Raw genomic sequence first — 20535 nt, forward strand, 5'->3', positions numbered from 1 at the left:
ATGATCAGAAGAAATGTCACAAGGCGGTGAGGGATGCCAAACAGGAGTATGAGGAAAAAATAGCCCAGGAGGCCAAAAACTTCAAGCCCTTCTTTAGATATGTGAAAGGGAAAAAACCTGCAAAAGAGGCAGTGGGACCCCTGGACGACCAGGGAAGAAAAGGGTACATCAAGGAAGATAAACAAATCGCAGACAAACTAAATTCCTTCTTTGCGTCCGTCTTTACGAAGGAGGACACCTCAACAATACCTGAAGCGGAGAAAGTGTTTGCAGGAGAAATAGAAGACAGCCTCACCACAGTTGAAGTGGACTTAGACCAGATATACTATCAGATCGACAAACTTAAAAGTGACAAATCCCCTGGACCGGATGGAATTCACCCGAGAGTCTTAAAGGAATTGAAGGTTGAAATCGGAGAGCTATTGCAAAAACTTGCAAACCTGACAATCAGAACTGGACAGATACCGGACGACTGGAGGATAGCGAACGTCACGCCAATTTTTAAAAAAGGATCGAGAGGGGAACCGGGCAACTATAGGCCTGTGAGTCTTACGTCTGTCCCCGGCAAGATGGTTGAAGCACTGATCAAGGATAGCATAGTCTGGCACTTGGACGCACACGACTTGATGAAACCCAGTCAACATGGATTCAGGAAAGGGAAATCATGTTTGACGAATTTACTCCAATTTTTTGAGACTGTGAACGAGCAAATTGATAGTGGGAAGCCGGTGGACATAATATACTTGGACTTCCAGAAAGCGTTCGACAAAGTTCCACATGAAAGACTTCTCAGGAAACTACAAAGCCATGGCATAGAGGGGGATATACAAAGGTGGATAGGCAAATGGCTGGAAAACCGAAAGCAGAGAGTGGGCATAAATGGGAAGTTCTCCGACTGGGAGAAAGTGACTAGTGGTGTACCACAGGGCTCGGTACTTGGGCCGATCCTTTTTAATATTTATATCAATGACCTGGAGGAAGGAACAACCAGTGAGATCATCAAGTTTGCAGATGATACAAAACTATGCCGGGCAATCAGATCGCAGGAGGATAGAGAGGAACTCCAGAGCGACTTGTGTCGGTTAGAAACATGGGCGGAGAAATGGCAGATGAAGTTCAATGTGGAGAAATGCAAGGTAATGCATTTAGGCAATAAGAATAAGGAATACGAGTATACAATGTCAGGTGCAACTCTGGGGAAGAGTGAACAAGAAAAGGACCTGGGTGTACTGATAGATAGGACCCTGAAGCCGTCGGCACAATGCGCGGCAGCGGCAAAGAAGGCAAATAGAATGTTGGGCATGATAAAGAAAGGAATCTCGAGTAGATCGGAGAAAGTTATAATGCCGCTTTATAGGGCAATGGTCAGACCACACTTGGAATACTGCGTCCAACATTGGTCTCCCTACCTAAAGAAGGATATAAAACTGCTGGAGAGGGTGCAGAGACGAGCAACAAAACTGGTGAAGGGTATGGAGAAACTGGAATACGAGGATAGACTTATAACACTAGGATTGTTCTCCCTAGAGAAAAGGAGACTGCGTGGGGATATGATCGAGACCTTCAAAATACTGAAAGGAATCGACAAAATAGAGCAGAGAAGATTATTTACATTGTCCAATTTGACACGGACTAGAGGACATGAAATGAAGCTAAGGGGGGACAGGTTCAGGACTAATGTCAGGAAGTTCTGCTTCACTCAGAGAGTGGTTGACGCCTGGAATGCCCTCCCAGAGGAGATTATTGCGGAATCGACCGTCCTAGGCTTCAAGAGCAAACTAGATGCATATCTCCTTAAGAGAGGCATATAAAGATATGATGGACTATAAATTACGCCAGGGTACACCTGGCAGGGCCTCCGCGTGCGCGGATCGCCGGACTTGATGGACCAAAGGTCTGATCCGGAGATGGCAGTTCTTATGTTCTTATGTTCTTAATCCCAGAGGGCCCAAACAGCAGGGAGAAAATCCCGTTCAGAAGCTGAAAGCAGTGAAGGTGTGAAACACAAGTGCATGGAAGTGGCGGAGGCCAAGAAACCCATCAGAGGTCTTGTAGGGGTCCTTAGAGCTGCCTGTTCAGGGATTTACTGAGGCTTTCCACGAGAGATTCACGAACTCCGATCTGACGGACCGGGTAAGTGCTGTACTGCCTGTGAGTGTGCCAGCTTCAGATCAGGGAGAGTTCCTGCCCCCAAGGGTCTTTCCACCACAGAGCAAGCCAGCTCCAAGTGTCAGCAACCAGTTGGAACCAGATTAGGAAGTTTGGAGGCCATCCTCTATGCCTTTACTGTTTCGAGGCTCATTTTCTTTCTTTCTTTGATGTTTTGGGGGTCCCTAGCCAGGACCGTGCGTAGGGAGGTGGTTGTAGCTCTTGACCAAGGGGATGACTCTCTTGGTGCGGTGTCTTTTTAAATCCACATTATTTCAGATGCACTCAGTGAGTTGAAGTTGAACCCCCCAGAACTTAAGCAATGCCTCCGCTGGGTCAGACCTGAGGTCCATCGTGCCCAGCAGTCCGCTCACGCGGCGGCCCAACAGGTCCAGGACCTGTGCAGTAATCCTTTATCCCCTTTTCCTGCAGGAAATTGTCCAATCCTTTCTTGAACCCCAGTACCGCACTCTGCCCTATTATGCCCTCTGGAAGCGCATTCAAGGTGTCCACCACACGTTGGGTAAAGAAGAACTTCCTAGCATTCGATTTGAATCTGTCCCCTTTCAACTTTTCCAAATGCCCTCTTGTTCTTTTATTATTCAAAAGTTTGAAGAATCTGTCTCTATCTACTCTCTCTGTGCCCTTCATGATCTTGTAAGTCTCTATCATATCCCCTCTAAGTCTCTTCTCCAGGGAAATGAGACCCAGTTTCTCCAATCTCTCAGCGTATGAAAGGCTTTCCATCCCTTTTATCAGACGTGTCGCTCTCCTCTGAATCCTCTCGAGTAACGCCATGTCCTTCTTAAGGTATGGCAACCAATATTGGACGCAGTACTCCATATGCGGACGCACCATCGCCCGATACAAGGGCAGGATAACTTCTTTTGTTCTGGTAGTAATACCCTTCTTGATTATACCTAGCATTCTATTCGCTCTCTTAGCGGCCGCTGCGCACTGTGCCGTCGGCTTCATTGTCATGTCCACCATTACCCCCAAGTCCCTTTCTTGGGTACTCTCATTCAATAACATCCCTCCCATCGTATAGTTGTACCTCGGGTTTCTGCTTCCCACTTGTAATACTTTACATTTCTCAACATTGAACTTCATCTGCCATCTCGTCGCCCATTCCCCTAGTTTGTTCAAGTCCCTTTGCAGTTCTTTGCAGTCCTCTTTAGTCCGAGCTCCACTAAATAGTTTTGGTGTCGTCCGCAAATTTTATTATTTCACACTTCGTCCCTGTTTCTAGATCATTTATGAATATATTTAATAGCAGTGGCCCGAGCACCGAGCCCTGCGGGACACCACTCGTGACCCTCCTCCAGTCCGAGTAGTGGCCCTTTACTCCTACCCTCTGTTTCCTGCCCGCCAACCAGTTTCTGATCTATCTATGTACGTCTCCTTCCATCCCATGGTTCTTCAGTTTCTGAAGTAGGCGTTCATGGGGTACCTTGTCAAAGGCTTTTTGGAAATCTAGATATATGATGTCTATGGGGTCTCCTCTGTCCATCTGTTTGTTAATTCCTTCGAAGAAGTTCAATAAGTTTGTTAGGCACGATCTCCCCTTGCAAAAACCATGTTGGCTGGTTATCAGAAGTTCATTTCTTTAAATATGTTCATTGATGTTTTCTTTTATCAGTGCTTCCACTATTTTCCCTGGAACAGAGGTCAGACTCATCGGTCTGTAATTTCCCGGGTCACCTCTTGATCCATTTTTAAAGATGGGCGTAACGTTGGCTATCTTACACTCCTCCGGGATCACGCCTGTTTTCAGGGATAGATTGTAAATTTGCTGCAGTAACATAGAAACATAGAAAAATGACGGCAGATAAGGGCCATAGCCCATCAAGTCTGCCCACTCTACTGACCTACCCCCCATAGTCTGTTCTCCTAGAGATCCCACTCCTAATGGCCCATTCTTAACTCCACAATCTTAGGTACCTCACATGGGCATCCCATTTACTCTTAAAATCTGGCACGCTGTTGGCCTCGATTACCTATACCGGAAGCTCGTTCCAATGATCAACCACTCTTTCAGTGAAGAAATACTGGTGTCGCTATGAAATTTCCCGCCCCTGAGCTTGAGTGGATGCCATCTTCTGGCTGATGGTCCCTTGAGAAGGAAAATATCTTCTTCCACCTCGATACGTCCGATGATATATTTAAACGTCTCGATCATGTCTCCCCTCTCCCTGCGTTCTTCGAGAGAGTAGAGCCACAAATTGTTCAGCCTCTCTTCATATGAGAGATCCTTTAGCCTCAAGACCATCCTGGTGGCCATATGTTGAACTGACTCTACTCTCAGCATATCTTTATGGTAATGTGGCCTCCAAAATTGCATACAGTATTCCAGATGTGGTCTCACCATGGTTCTGTATAATGGCATGATGACTTCAGACTTCCGGCTGATGAAACTTCTGCGGATACAACCTAACATCTGTCTTGCCTTAGATGAAGCCTTCTCCACTTGATTGGCAGCTTTCATATCTGCACTGATCTCGTTCTGTTGTAGTCCTAGCTAAGGTCTCACCATTTAAGGTGTAAGATCTGCACGGATTTCTGCTGCCGAGGTGCATGACCTTACATTTCTTGGCATTGAAGCCCAGCTGCCAGGTCAATGACCAAAGTTCCAACAAAAGCAGGTCCTGCCTCATACTATCGTGTAAATTGGAGTCGCTCACTATGTTACATAGTTTGGCGTCATCGGCGAATAGTGTTATTTTACCTTGAAGCCCCTGAGTCAGGTCCCCTATGAATAAGTTGAAAAGGAGCGGGCCCAAGACTGAGCCCTGCGGTACTCCACTTGTCACTTGTGATGTTTTAGAGAGGGTACCGTTAACCACCACCCTCTGAAGTCTACCACTTAGCCAATCACTGACCTATTCAGTTAGTGTTTCTCCCAACCCCATCGATTTCATCTTGCTCAACAGCCTACGGTGAGGGACGCTATCAAAAGCTTTACTGAAGTCTAGGTACACTACGTCTAGAGATTCTCCCAAGTCCAGCTTTCTTGTTACCCAGTCAAAGAAGCTGATGAGATTGGATTGGTGAATCCATGTTGACTGGGATCCCGTAGATTCTCCGCATTCAGGATCGTGTCTAATTTACATTTGATTAGTGTTTGCATGAGTTTACACACTATTGATGTTAGACTCACCGGTCTGTAATTTGCAGCCTCTGCTCTGCAACCTTTTTTGTGCAGTGGAACGACGTTAGCCGTTTTCCAGTCCAGGGGGACTCTCCCCGTACTGAGGGAGAGATTGAAGAGTACGGATAACGGTTCCGCCAGGACATCACACAACTCCCTAAGCACTCTTAGTGTAGATTGTTCCACTATTTCCTCCTTTAGTTCCTTCAGAACCCTTGGATGGATTCCATCCGGACCCGGGGATTTGTCAGTTTTTAATTTTTCTATCTGCCTGTGTACGTCTTCAAGGCTCACTTCCATGGATGTTAATTTTTCTGCTTGATCTCCATTGAAGATTTGCTCAGGTTCCGGTATGTTGATTGTGTCTTCATTTGTAAATACAGATGAAAAGAACATGTTAAGTCTTTCTTTCGATTGTATGCTTTCTTTTATGTATAGGGCTATTCCACCTCCTTTCTGTCCTGACCTGTCCTGGCGATAGAGCTTGTACCCCGGCAGTGGTGTATCCATCTTCCTCACGGTGTTCAGTCATGAGTGGCACAAATGCTCAACCTCCTTTTTCCTTGGGCATCCAGACATCACCTCACTGATCACCGATCAATGGGAATCCCCAGAAGGCTCCCTGAAGGTGGCAAAAGCTATGGCTGACTGTGCTCAATAGCTCCAGAATTCCAAAAGCTGTTTTGTCAGCCGAAGGTGGATTCCACGGTGGCTCAAATGAGTACCTCCCTTCCTAGTAAGGGAAGAGTGATACTAATGACCCCACAGGCTCACAAAGGGGAGATGGTCCTTAAAAAGGCATTTGAAATGCTAGCTTTGGGGATCAAAGCGGCAGTGGAAGCCTCCTTTGTGGCACGTGCCTGTCACACCAGATTAAGGTGGAATCCTGAGGAGGCCGTCTGTCCCTAGCTGGTGATGAAAGGAGTAGATTATGCAGCAGATGCTTTCTATGATGTCATGAGCATGGTATCGGCATATGCCGTTTCTGCCCGCCGGATGTTCTGGATTAGGCAGTGGTTGGACAGTTCAGCCTCCAATGCTACCCTAAGTAGACTGCTTTTTAAGGGACAGATGCTTTTTGGCAAGGGTTTGGATGGCCAACATGGCAGATCGTTTTCTCAAGTCTCTACCAGATAGCAGATCTCGCCACCTTGCCAGGGGAGGCAGAGGTAATTTTCATTCCTCTCATAGGTCTCGCTAGTACTTCAAAGGTTCTTCTGTTTAGAGCAGGGGGTCTTCAAAGTCCCTCCTTGAGAGCCGCAATCCAGTCGGGTTTTCAGGATTTCCCCAATGAATATGCATGAGATCTATGTGCATGCACTGCTTTCAATGCATATTCATTAGGGAAATCCTGAAAACCCGATTGGATTGAAGACCCCTGGTTTGGAGACTATTATCAGGGATCCACACAGAAATTTGGCAACTCTAGACACCAACAACTCTCGGGGTTAGGTGTCTGTCCAGCTGCCAAAAAGTCACAATGACTTAAGGTCAGCAGCTGCCACTCCATACATTGGCAGGAGCTGTCGGCATTCTGGAGGGAGTTGGAGCAGATTTCCTCAGACCACTAGGTCCTGATCTTATTCAAGAAAGTTACAAGATCGAGTTCTTTTGCCCTCCTCCAGATCTGTTCATTAATTCCCCTGTCAGACAACCAGAAAAGGAGGCCAGGTCCTGAGTGATGGTGCAAAGATTCTTGGACATCCACATCATAAAGCTACTTCCCAAAGAAGAATCGGGCTCTGACAGATGCTCCATATACTTCATAGTGCTCAGAGACACAGAAGACTACAGACTGATCCTGGATTTGAAATCCATGAATTTGGAATTGAGAGTTCCACGTTTTCCCATGGAGACAGTTTAGTCAGTCAATGCAACAGTGGCTCCAGGGGAATTTCTAGCCTCCCTAGATTTGACGGAGGCTTCCTTTCACATTCCCATATTCATGGACCACAGAAAATATCTGAAATTCCATGTTCTTCAAAGGCATTTCCAGTTTGTGGTGCTTCCTTTAAAAGTGTGGCTGCAGCCCCATGTACTTTTACCAAGGTGATGGTAATGGTGGCAGCTCATCTTTGCAGGATGGGGATACAAATACTCCCATATCTGGACAATCGGCTGATCAGAGTGCCATCAAGGGCGAGCAGGCAGTACAAGTGATGGACTAAAGAATCTCAATTGGTTAGCAACTTTAGGAAGAGTCATCTAGAGCCTGCTCGGTGCTTGGAATATATGGGAATCTGCTTCAGCACAGCGAACAGCTGAGTCTATCTTCCAGAGCCACGCAAACAGAAGCTCAGGAAACAGTTCACACAGCTCTTCTCGATGCCAAAGTCCACAGCCTGGTACTACCTTCAGGCGTGGGGCTAGATGATGACCACTCTGGAAATAGTCCCATAGGCAAGAGCACATATGCGTCCCCTCCAGGATTCTCTGCTCTCCAGGAGGTCCCTGCAAAGGAATTCTCTCCATCTACTGCTCCTATGGACAAGGGAGGCAAGGAGCAGCTCATGCTGGTGGCTCCAAAGGAACTCCTTATCATAGGCTTATCAAAGGGCATGCCCCTCCGGATCACCTCATGGATGTCTCTAATGACCAATGCCAGCCTGTTCCACTTGGGGGGGGGGGGCTATTGCTGTGGTCGCCTGCTTCAGGGCCCTAGACCCCATCACAGAGAAAGTGATCCATAAATTGTCAGGAACTCAGAGCAATTTGGCTCGTTTTGAGGGAATTGGAAATTTCACTGGAGGGGAAAGTAGTCAGAGTATTCTCCTATGTGAACAGACAGGGAGATGCAGGTGATCGTGGCCAGCAGCGTGCAAGATTTTAAGAAAAAGTGAGATGCCCACGTCGGATCTCTACGAGGGTAGTGTAGAGGTGATGCCATCAGAGTGAAACCCCTAGGTGGGTAGTTGGGGGAGGGTTAATAGAGTGGGCAGACTTGGTGGGCTATGGCCCTTTTCTGCCGTCATTTTCTATGTTTCTAAGTGCTGCTTTGCGCCTGGATAATCTTCTTTATGTTAATCTTATACAGGAGTCTGTATTGCCTACCCTGTCAGCATTGCCCTTTGCCTGCTTTTTGCCTTAGACATTGCTGAGGTCCGACACTAGAGTTCTTCTCCTGTCACTGAGATAACCATGTAAGAATAAATTCCTAAGAAAAACAATGGGTTTGTTAAGCCTCAAGGCTCCTTATTTGTTAGTGCTAGTTGCACACAGCAGTTTGGTTACTTGATACAGCTAAGTTGCAAGTTTGTGTTAATTTTTTTTCTTTTTTTTCATAAGTTACAGAGTAGGACAGAAATGTATATCTCCAGGGAAGTTCTCAATGCCCCTCCTTTCTTCTGTTTCAGTGGAGATCAATTGCTTTGGTATAAACTGAAGAGGGCACTATACTCCACTGGATGGAGGAGCTGAAAGATGTGATTGAGATCCTTCTGTACAGTTTGTGAGATAGATGGATAACACCTAAGGGTCAGACTCCCGCATATGATTAACAGAAGATTATCCAGGTAAGAAACTAATATTTCATTTATGTTATGTTAATGAGGTTATTTTGTGTTAATCAAGGTTTGTGTTCCACCTTTTACCTATTCAGCTCAAGGTCGGATTATATTACAAGAGGGGTCAGTTACCCATGAAATTACAGGGGATAGATTGACATGGATTTTCAATAGGGTTGCTAGTACAGGTACAACTATAAATACAATTAGGTCATAGTTTCAAATACATAGTTACAAGTAAGTCATTGTTGGTTCTTCATTTTGTCCCAGGAGCTGCATAAGACAGTTTAAGAATGGGCTTTTTACCCATTTCAGTTACTTCAGAGTTGGCTCCCTTTATAGAGAAATGCTTTTAAAAGTTTTCCGAATCTATAGGTCCCTAGATCATAGTGTAAATAATTGGTTCCAGCATTTTGCTAATTGATATTGGATGGATAAGATAATTTGTCTAGTAGACTTTATATTGTTGCATGTTGGGAATTTTAAGTGGGAAAGATTTCTGGTGGAATATCTGTTGGAGGCACCCTAAAGTAACATGGCCAATTCTATTAGGTAGTTTATTCCCTCTCAAGATCTTAAAAACAGATGCCTCATTTAAACTTGATTCTTGGTGATTATGGACAACCAATGTAGTTTCATTTCTGTTACGTCCCTTCTGGATTCCATATTCTAGGTGTTCAATAGAGTTGCAAAAATTCAACATTTTTCTGAGTACATGCTCCACCCCTTTAGTCTGAGAGCTAGCAAACATATCCATTTAAAATTTCTGCAAGCAATCCGTGCAGTAGACCTGGGGGCCCCTTCCTCTGCGAGTTTGGTTGCCCAATAACCTTGTCACAGGTTTTAAGCACAGGCTGTATGTGTCTGGAGTGAAACTCACCTGGGTTTCAAGATGCAGGCTGCTTTTCCCGACTATGGCTAGGATCCGTGAGGGCGGAGATTATAGTCAGTGTTTAGTCAGCTGGCAGTCCGAAGTTCTTCAACTGTGGTTCTTTGGAGAGGTTTCTGAGGCAGAAAATCCTTTTCCTCCACTTGGATGCTGTTTAAACTGCTGACAGGTTTGGCACTGCAGAACTGAGTAACCCTCCATTATTTCTTATGGGAACTTTGGGAGTGGCTTTTTGAACGCTTAACAACAAGTCTTTCCCAGTCTCTGAGGGTAGGGTTCAGGTCCCCACCTCCCCAGACCGCAAATCACTATTTTTTTATTTTCAGGTTTGTTTTATTTTTGCGATTTTTGGTTTAAATTCACTGACAGTGGCCATCTTGGATTTTAAAATTATCTTATTTTCTAACTTATATTTTGCCTCAAAACCCCTCGATTTGATAAAAAGTCATTTGGGATGGACTCCCCAGCCCCTAATCTGCTGGATGTGTATAGTGATTGCGCCGAATTGATGCTGGAGCAGCGACCTTATACCACGTACCTTAGCACGCAGGGTGAGGGGGCGGGAGACTTGGAATTTGCCTCCTCTGCATACTCTAGGGCTAGGGAGCCAACCTGGGTCTGTGACCTCTCTCAGTGGTCTCCACAGCGTCGTCCCCTTCAGATGCCGCTCCCCTGGATGGAACCAGCTCACAGCAGCTTGAGCTGGTGGCTTCAGGGGAAGGCTCTCCGCCAGAGCAGACTTCTTCGAATATCAGATTGGATGACTCTTACAACGGATGCCAGCCTGTTGGGTTGGGATGCTCACTGCGGGAACCGTTACATTCAGGGGCAGTGGACTCCCCGTCAGAAGCGTTGGTCAATCAGTTGTCTGGAGATCAGGACAATTTGACTGGCATTACTTACTCTCCAGCCCCTTCTGGAAAGAAAAGCGGTGCAGATCTTCTGATTGTACAGCGCTGGTGCCAGCCCCAGATGGACTTGATGGCTTCAGCAGAGAACTCAAAGTCCAGGGGTTTTGTCAGTCGACAAACGCAGCACAGAAGCCTAGGGCTGGACGCCTTGGTTCAGCCCTGCCTGATTCATGTGCTGCTGTATGTGTTTCCTCCGTAGCCTCTGGTCGGTCGGGTCATCTGCCAGACTCATCTCGGCCTGGTAATTCTAATGGCTCCAGATTGGCCTAATCGCCCTTGGTATGCAGATCCTGTCCGTCTTCAGTCCAAATTGAAATGCTTCTTTTGAAGCGATCCATACCCTACCCTAGTGTCTAAGCCCCTCCCTCTCTTCCCTCCCTTTTAAGATTTTTATTTTCTCATTGTAATTAAGCTTTTACCTTTTCCCATTTTTCCTTTTTGTACCAGTAAGTCTATTTGTTTATCACCCCTCCACTTTTTATCAATATTTTAATAATTGTAAACCATTTAGATATATTTTTGATAAACGGTATATCAAAGATTAAATAAACTTGGAAACTTCAGTGGGATGAGAAGCTCCAGCTACTTCATCGCTATCTTCTCAGTCAGGGACCGGTGCCCATGGAAAACGCATGGCGCTTTGATCTTACGGCATGGCTCTTGAGCACTCAACCTTGATGAAGTGCAATTATTCAGATGTAGTTATCGCGACTCTTTTGCATTCGAACAAACCCTCTACTATGGCTTCTTTTGCCAAAGCCTGGAAGGCTTTCCAACAGTAGTGTGCTAAGGATCACATGGAGCCTGAGAGAGAGCTCCCATTTCAGTGGCCATGACTTTTCTTCAGGAGGACCTGGACAAAGGTTTGGCAGTGGCCTCACTTAAAGTTCAGGTTGTAGGCCTTTCATGTTTTAGAGCGCGTAGAGGCACTGGTTCGCTTACTGCTCATCTGGATATAACCATATTTATGAGAGGGGCACTTCGTCTGCCTCGTCCCTTGACCTTTCCCTTCATGGAATCTTAACATTGTTTTACAGGGCCTTGGAGAGGCCCCATTCAAACCTCTGAAGAAAGTTGCCATTGTCTCGGCATGGCGTATTTCAGAGCTTCAGGCTTTTCGTGCAGGGAACTTTTTCTCCTTTTACGAACACAGGTGTTGCTCTCCGTATTGTACCTTCTTTTCTGACGAAGTTGGTTTTGTCCTTCCATGTCAATCAGGAGTTTCAGTTGCCTGTGTTTCATCCCTCAGGTTTGAAGCGCAAAGATCAGATCTTACGCAAATTTGATGACCAGAGTCTTGCTCCATTATTTGGAGAGGACTAACAATTTCAGACTGTCTGATCACCTTCTTGTTCTGATTGCTGCGCCTCATTGTGGTCGGCCGGCGTCAAAGTCCTCGATTGTTCGATGGATTTGAATGGCCATTTCGGCGACTTACATCACCTGTGACAAGCAGCCGCCGATTTCACTTAAAGTATACTCAATGAGAAGTGTGGCTGCATCGTGGACGGAGTTTCGCATGATTCATCCTGATGAAATTTGCAGGGTGGCTACTTTGTCCTCTCTTCATACTTTTATTCAGTTTTACCAAGTGGATGTGGCGGCTCATTCTGATGCCACTTTTGTGACCTCAGGGTTGAGGGCAGGCTCTTCTGTCCCTCCCTAGCTGCTACCGTTGCTTTGGTAAGTCACCTAGCGTATGGAGTCCAGAAGGGACGTAACAAAATGGAAGATTAGGTTTATACCTTTGATAGTCTTCTTTCTCTTAGTCTCTGTGGGATTCCATATGGCCTGCCCTCTGTATACACTCAGTTGTTTTGGAATAGCCTGCTTTTCTGCCTCGGTTATTCTCCTTACAGGCTTGAAGATTATCCAGCCAGTTGCCAGATCCTGTGGGGATTTTCTGTGCATATGCACATTACCAAAGGTTTTTCTTGGGGTGCTCGTTGCACAGAGAAGGTTAGTTTTACATTGTTCCTCAATGTTTTTCTGGGTTGCCTTAGTGCCTTTTTATTACTTGTTCATGTTTTGCAGAGCAGTTCAAGATTTTGTTTGTATTGTTGGGGGATCTTCCCCCATACCCCCTTGTCATAGATTTCTTCAGGTACAGAGCCATGCAAAAGTTTTGCATCACCTCCGAGTAATACATTGTTCCATCTTTCTTGCTGGATCACAGCAATATTTCTGATGCCTACTAATGTATATTATATACTGACGTGTTCAGAATTTTATATTTTTATCACCCTGTACATTTTAAATTGATTTAAGACTTCAAATTTAAGACTTGTATGTTTAAAAAATACTTAATAGAAATTCTCAAGTACTCCGCTGACTGTATACCACCTGTTGTTAGTAGAGTTTATTATTTACCATCTTCTTCTAAACAAGTCCAACAAGTCACTGATAATGTTATTCCTCAATCTCCAACATTAGATATTAATAACATCTCTGCTATTCTTGAAGAATCCATAACAGAATCATCGGTTAGATCTACTCTCCTAGTTTCTTTAGTCTTTGAACAGGATCTAAATGCCATAATGAAGCTTTATTTTCGACATACTAAAGACTTATTTTATGGCAAACGGATCTGGATATACCAAGATGTGACTAGATCTACCCAGGAGAGAAGGAGAATATTCCTTTCAATGAGACAAGAAACGAGGAACTTGGGAACTACCTTTTTATTAACCTATCTATGTAAATGTGTAGTCAAGTATCTAGATGCCAAATATGTCTTTTTCGCCCCGGAGCAACTAAGGGCCTTTCTAGACTTGAAGAAAATTGCTTAAGTTATAACTGACATGTAAGAGAAAGGGTGGTAGTATATTCAGTGTTAAAGCCTATATATTAATTATTTGTTTCTTTATTGGCCTCTATATTTCTTTTATTGGCCTCCTAGAATTCTGACAATAGTGATCTAAGGAAGGATTTTATTGTTTCCAATTATATGTTTATACCTTTAGAAATGTTTACTTTTACTGTGTTTCATTAGCAAGAAGTTTATTTTCTTGTAAAAATTGTTAAATTTAATAAAATAAAATTATATATAAAAAAAAATTGTGCAGCATGATAGAGCATAAAATTCTGAAGTATATAATGCAGCAGTAGGTGTCAGATATATTGCTGTGATCCAGCAAAAAAGACGGAACAATGTATTATTCGGAGGTGATGCAAAACTTTTGCATGGCTCTGTATGTTACTTTGCTTTGGGACTTAACTGGATATGTTTGCTAGCTCTCAGGCTAAGGGGGTGGAGCATGTGCTCAAAAGTGTGTTGGATTTTTGCAACTCCCAGATTATGGGTTAGGATTGAACACCTAGCATATGGAATCCTACAGGGACTAACAGAAAGAAGATTATCGAAGGTATAAACTTAATCTTCCAATAGTAGGGCTGTAAGTGTTCCGGTTTCCACAGTCTGTATATGAGTCTTACTGCTGCACTTTGAGCTAGTTGTAAACGTGCTAGCAACTTTTACTTGCCTATTCTGAATCCAAGCTCAGGGTGAGTTACAATAAGATCCAAGTTATTTTCCCTGTTCAAATGGACTTAGAATCTAAGTTGTACCTATGTCAAGGGAAAGTGAAGTGAGTTAGCCACAGTCATAAGGAATATCTGGAATATGAACCCCAGCTTCCCTGATTCTTTGCCTGCTGCTCTAACCACCAGGCAATTCTTCCACTTCAGTTGAGTAGTAGATGAGAAAACATACTGACAGCTTCAGAATTTCCATCTGTCCTCTCCTTTCCTTTTCATATCTTGAAGTAACAATTGAGCATGCTTAAGTTGGTATTTAACTGATGATCAGTGGCCTGAAAAAAAAGAGCACAACAGTCCTGCCCTTTTTCGTGCTTAGTTGATGCAACATGGGTAGTGTACCTGAATGTAACTCACCTTGAGCCACTACTGAAAAAAAAAGTGTGAGCAAAATCTAAATAAGTGTTGGACATCAAGTTTGCTAAATAAGTTTACAGTAGACATATTTCTTCCTTTAAAAAAAAAAAAAGTCTGTGCAGTAGTTTTTCCATAACAGAAAGTTCTGTTCTCTTATATAGGACAAATTAAAATTCTGGTTCTATATTTCTTTAAATCTCTGGAATAGAGAGTTAAGTAACCTGTCTTGTCAAAAAACTTTGTTCATTTTCAAAAGATCACTATTGCTTAGTAAACATAGTCAACATCTGTTCTGTTGAAGTGCTGCTGTAAGGCACTAGAATCAGGGTAAAAATGAAGAAGAGTTTAGTACAACAGTGGGAGATGACTGGAAATTGACTAGTCTTTCTGAGACAGATGACGCAGATTGATAGACTGCGTTACCCAAGTGGTTCTTGTCTTCTAAAGAAAGTAAAATGAAACAAGAAAAATGTGCTGACCTTACTTTGAAGAAACAGCTATTTTGCAGTCCATTTACTTATTTGTTTTGGTTTGTGGGCGGTGTTGGTTTGCCACAGGAATTGAACTCAAACTTCCGTCAAATCATTTTCCCTGAGGCTCTTCGATGCTTAATGAAAGGAGAGTATACTTTAGAAAGTATGCTTCATGAACTGGACAGCCTTATTGAGCAGACAGCTGATGGAGTTCCTTTGCAAACACTTGTTGAGTCCCTTCAGGCTTACTTAAGAAATGCAGCAATGGGTCTAGAGGAGGAGACATATGCTCATTACATCGATGTTGCAAGGTGAGTTGGCCTTTACTGCATGTAATTCAGTTTTCAAAGGTACTGTAGGAAATGAATAACGTAATGTGGTTGAAGTAGAACCTTTAAAAATAATAACTTAGGGATTTTTTCACATCGAGTTTACTTTTGACTGTTTCTTACCACCTCTGTTTAATTTACTATAGTAATCTACACTGAAGCAGCCAAGAAATATATAAATATCTTGCTATCTCCTGTATGGTGGTGATAAAGAATAGTCTAAACTGATTAATGTTTTTATGAGATGAAAAGATTAAGGTAATCCTTGTTTTCCCATTTCCTAGAATTTTACATGCCCAGTATGGTGAATTAATTCAGCCAAGAAATGGCTCTGTCGATGAAACACCAAAAATGACAGCTGGCCAGATGTTGTTGGTGGCATTTGATGGAATGTTTGCCCAAGTAGACACTGCCTTTGGATTGTTAGTTGAAAAGGTAATGTTTACAGTTAAACTGTCCAACATAGCGCTTCCAACATGATGAATTTGATTAATTAATTTTCTTAATGTCATACAGTTAAACAAGATGGAAGTGCCCATGGCTTGGCGCAAGATTGACATAATCAGGGAAGCTCGAAGTACACAGGTCAATTTCTTTGATGATGATAACCATCGACAAGTTCTGGAGGAAATTTTCTTCCTGAAAAGACTTCAGACCATTAAGGAATTCTTTAGATTATGTGGGACCTTTTCCAGAACACTGTCAGGTAAAACAAATATTTTATGTACACTTGAAGAATATTTATTTATTTAATTCGATTTCTATCCCATCCTCCCAGTAGCTCAGAACGGCCTACAAGCAAACATTCACAGTAGAATATATTTGGACAGTACAAAGACTATACAGTAGTTTAAGTACAAGGACTATACAGCAATTTAAGTACAGGTTAAGAATGGAGAAGAGAGGGTAGAAGGAAGGGGGCGAAGGGGTAGATTGCAGTTGTAATTTTAGTTGAAGAGGAGGGTCTTTACCGCTTTCCGGAAGGTCATCAATGAGTTCTGTAATCTGATTTGCGGGGGGAGTTGGTTCCAGAGTTGAGAGATGAAGTGGCTATAGGAGCGTTTGCGAGCAGTTTCTGACAGGAGAGACCTTCCTGGGGGGGGATGCATAGGCGTTTCTCCATTTCCGAATACAGTACTGTGACTTGCTCAGTCTGAGTGTTGGTCCTTTATACCTGTGTTTTTGTTAAATTAAGTTGTCGTGTAGTGATTTACAGTGTAACCTAATGGTTTGAGTTAAAACTAGGGCATCCTGGAACCCACTTTTATTCTTCATACCAGAACATTGAGCAAATCACTTAAAGTGCACGTGTACTATGCTACAATTCATAAGTAGATTTGGCTTACTTTTATTTTTTCATAAATGACATGGAAAAGAGTCTCGCTCATATGCTTAAAAACTCCATTCATTGTATTTGTTTTTTTATTTTGTTTTCTATCCCGTCCTCCCCAAAGAGCTCAGAATGGGTTACAGGCTAACATTGATCTACTGATATCAGCCAGTGTGAAATTTAAGAGATTGGTGTTAATATTTCAAGTTTCAAATGTATTGGGGGATTTGCTATCCCGCACATCATATAAGATCATGGCCGCTTACAGTCTAAAAATTGTATAGAAGAGAGGGAGAGAGAACAAGACATAAGTGGGGTAAGGGAGAGGAGGTTGAACTAGGCTTGTTAGTACACAAGGAGGGGACAGGGTCATTCAGACTCATCTCAGAAAGAGTATGGTGTTCATATATAGGTCAACACAACAAAGGAGAAAATCCAACTTTGTCTGCAGAAAAAACCAAGCAGGAGAAACAAACAAAACTGCAGACTGTGTACAAGATGCAGGCAAAAACTTATTGTACCAAAATTAAAATGCAAATAAGTAAAATAAAACCTTTTTACCAATCAAGGGACCCGACACGGTCCGTGTTTCGGACAAACCTTCGTCAGGGGTCCATGGTGAAAAAGGTTGGGACATACCATAAAAAAATGAAGATAAGTAACAAAGTGCCTGTATATTGTGTTCGCCGAGGATCGCTGCAAAAAGTAAAGCGTCTCAAGGAAGCATATATAGGTATCTGTTAATAGAAAGATTGTCCATGGACAAGTGCCAATGCAGACATACTAGTTATTTCAGCCACAGGCTGCCAATCCAGAGCCACCCTCAAGCTCGTGCACACTTTTTTCTATCTTGCATACCAAAATAGTAATAACTTCCTGGACTCGAACACTCAAGGGACTGAAGTATTCCTGCACCTTTAATTTAGTTTTACTGATCGAGCAATGCTCAGATAGTTTCATGTTAATGTGGTCATTTGGTATTCCCTGGAGCTACTTAAAAAAAAAAAAGTTTCTCATGTACCTTGGAAAGGAGACGGCTGAGGGGGAGATATGATTTAAGTCTACAAAATCCTGAGTGGAGTAGAACGGGTACAAGTGGATCAATTTTTCACTCCGTCTAAAATGACAAAAACTAGGGGACGCTCGATGAAGTTACAGGAAAATACTTTTAAAACCAATAGGAGGAAATTTTTTTTTTTTTCAACCCAGAGAATAATTTAAGCTCTAGAACATGTTGCGTGAGTATGTGGTAAGAGCAGATAGCGTAGCTGGTTTTAAGAAAGATTTGGACAAGTTCCTGGAGGAAAAGTCCATGGTCTGTTATTGAGAAAGACATGGGGGAAGCCACTGCGTTACTCTTTGGGATTCTGGATTGTTGCTACTCTTTGGGTTTTGGCCAGGTACTAGAGACCTGGATTGGCTACCGTGAGGACAGGCTACTGGGCTTGATGGACCATTGGTCTGACCCAGTAAGGCCATTCTTATGTAGCCAATCTGATGCAGTTGTATCCTTCCCATGCTAAGTGTGAACATATCTCTTCAGTTTTTTAATTTGTCACTCATCGTGGAAAACATATACCTCTCCTCTTCAGAAAAACATTGATGTCTTAAAAAGAAAAATCCATAATTTCTTCAAACATGGAAGAAATAAGTGCCAACCCAAAAGGCCTCTTGCAGTGGTCTCTGTTATTTCTGGCGCAATTAATGCTCCTGACCTGATGGACTCTCATACAGTACCTAAAAGTCTTAGCACCCACAATACCAAGCACTTCGGTTCACTTCATTCAGTGAAACCAGTATTGCAAGAGCTTGCTCAAATTAAAACCAAACCAGTAATACCGGCAAAGAGAAATATCAGATCACTAGGTGCAAACCTCTGACTGTAAATTACTCAAACTTTCCAGAGCAGACTTGCAAGAATCTATTGAAAGGACAAAAAAAACTCTTCTCGCTCTAATCAACACAGGTCAGCCACTTGTTCAACTCCTTCACTTTCAGTTGTTCAGCAGTCTCAAATCCTTGACCAAACAACTAAGAAAAGGAAAACCCCCACAAAACCCAATACTACTCCACTACAACATAAACTCATTGAAACTGAGCCAGTCTTTCTTATTTAATATAGTCAAAGTCTGAACACTAGGAAGGAAAGAACATTTAATATGTAAGCATAATTTGTCCTTTATTTGTTGTAGTGACAATCCTCAGCCGCTCTAATGCTGTAACAATCTCTTTACATTAGGTTAGATTAGATCTAGATACAAGCTATCTCCAGGAAATCCTGCACTCCTAGACTATAGGTGTCACTACAGTATAATGCTTTCTTTAAGGTGTAATTCCCATACCTGTCCTAGAGGGAACCCCCGCTAGTCAGATTTTCTGGATATTCACACTGAATGTGCATGCAAGAAATCTCCATATCAGTCTCATAAATATTAATTGCAGACACCCTAAAAACCTGACCAGCTGGTATTATCCCCAGGACAGATTTGGGAACAACTACTGTAAGGGCTGTGACCGCAGTCTCTCAGCATTCTCAACCCCAGTTGACTTGGGGAGCAGAGACATGAGCTGGGAATCAAAACCTTATCTTTCTGCATGGGGTACATAACACTTCCATTGAGTCAACAGGCCTACCCACTTTTTTTTAATATTCTTTGCCATATTTCTGACAGACGTGGGAGAAGTTACTGCTTGCCCTGAATCAGTGGCATGGAATACTGCTACTATTTGGGGTTTTGCCAGGTATTTGTGACTTGGATTGGCCTCCATGAAGACGGGATACTGGGCTGGATGGACCATTGGTCTGATCCAGTAGGGTTATTCTTAGTTCTTATTAATTTCTTAAAACACCACTGCTTTACTTCTTGTGCACTATTGAAACTTATGGTAGTAGGTTTTTTTCTTAAACTTCCTCTGCTTAAGTTGAATTATATAAGCTGTTTAAAGAAGGGGTAATTCTTTTTGTGCAGCATGGCATAATTTGACACAACTTGCCAGATCTTGTTAGATAATTAATAAATACATGATAACAGTTTTGAAATAATTGGATAATTCTGTAATGCTAATTATGACATGTTAGATGTAAATACACTTTGAAGTTTTTACAACTTTTTTTTTTTTTTTTAAGGAACAACTTCAGTTGAAGACCAGAGTACAGTAAATGGACCTGTTCAGTTAGTCAATGTGAAAACCATGTATAGAAATTCTTGTTTTAGTGAAGACCAGATGTCTAAACCAATAAAGTCATATACAGCTGACTTTGTTCGCCAGCTGTTAATAGGCCTCCCAACACAAGCCTTGGGGCTGACCCTCTGCAGTTTCATCAGTGCTTTGGGTGTGGATGTTATTGCCCAAGTGGAGGCTAAGGACTTTGGTGCTGAAAGCAAGGTTTCTGTGGATGACCTGTGTAAGAAAGCAGTTGAACACAATATCCAAATTGGCAGGTTTTCACAGTTAGTTATGAACCGAGCTACTGTATTGGCCAGTTCATATGACACTGCCTGGAAGAAACATGACTTGGTGCGTAGGCTGGAAACTAATATAGCTTCATGCAAGACTAGCCTTCAACGTGTACAATTGCACATTACCATGTTTCAGGTAAGACCAAATGCTTATAATCCATTAGAATCTAGAATTCCCTAGGAATGTATATTTATTCAGGCTGTCTTTTTTTTTTTTTTTTTCCCCTTTCAGAAAATAAATTTTTTTATGATTAATTCTGAAATGTAGGGTTGAAACTTTTAAAAGAGATCATGGGAAGAATCCAGGTTCTGACAGACTTCACTTGTAAACCTTTCAAGTGTCTTAAAATTGCCTTTCACATATGCATAATTCAGCTTTTTAATAGATTAAATCCTTTAGAACAGTGTTCTTCAACCGCTGGTCTGTGGACAGGTGCTGGTCCACAGAA

The 20535-nt window shown here is 42.8% G+C and overlaps 1 protein-coding gene across 2 annotated transcripts in view; it reads left to right on the top strand.

The window, feature by feature from the left end:
- The window catches only part of SMG1 (SMG1 nonsense mediated mRNA decay associated PI3K related kinase), a 257696-nt gene that overhangs the window by 211548 nt on the left and 25613 nt on the right, over positions 1–20535 (top strand). For both annotated transcript variants that reach the window (XM_033962915.1, XM_033962916.1), the window contains 4 exons: positions 15051–15277; positions 15580–15730; positions 15812–16001; positions 19753–20222. In XM_033962915.1, coding sequence (XP_033818806.1) covers positions 15051–15277; positions 15580–15730; positions 15812–16001; positions 19753–20222 — 1038 coding nt within the window. The remainder of the gene's footprint in view (positions 1–15050; positions 15278–15579; positions 15731–15811; positions 16002–19752; positions 20223–20535) is intronic.

Source organism: Geotrypetes seraphini, chromosome 11 (genome assembly GCF_902459505.1).
Source record: "Geotrypetes seraphini chromosome 11, aGeoSer1.1, whole genome shotgun sequence".
NCBI lineage: Eukaryota > Metazoa > Chordata > Amphibia > Gymnophiona > Dermophiidae > Geotrypetes > Geotrypetes seraphini.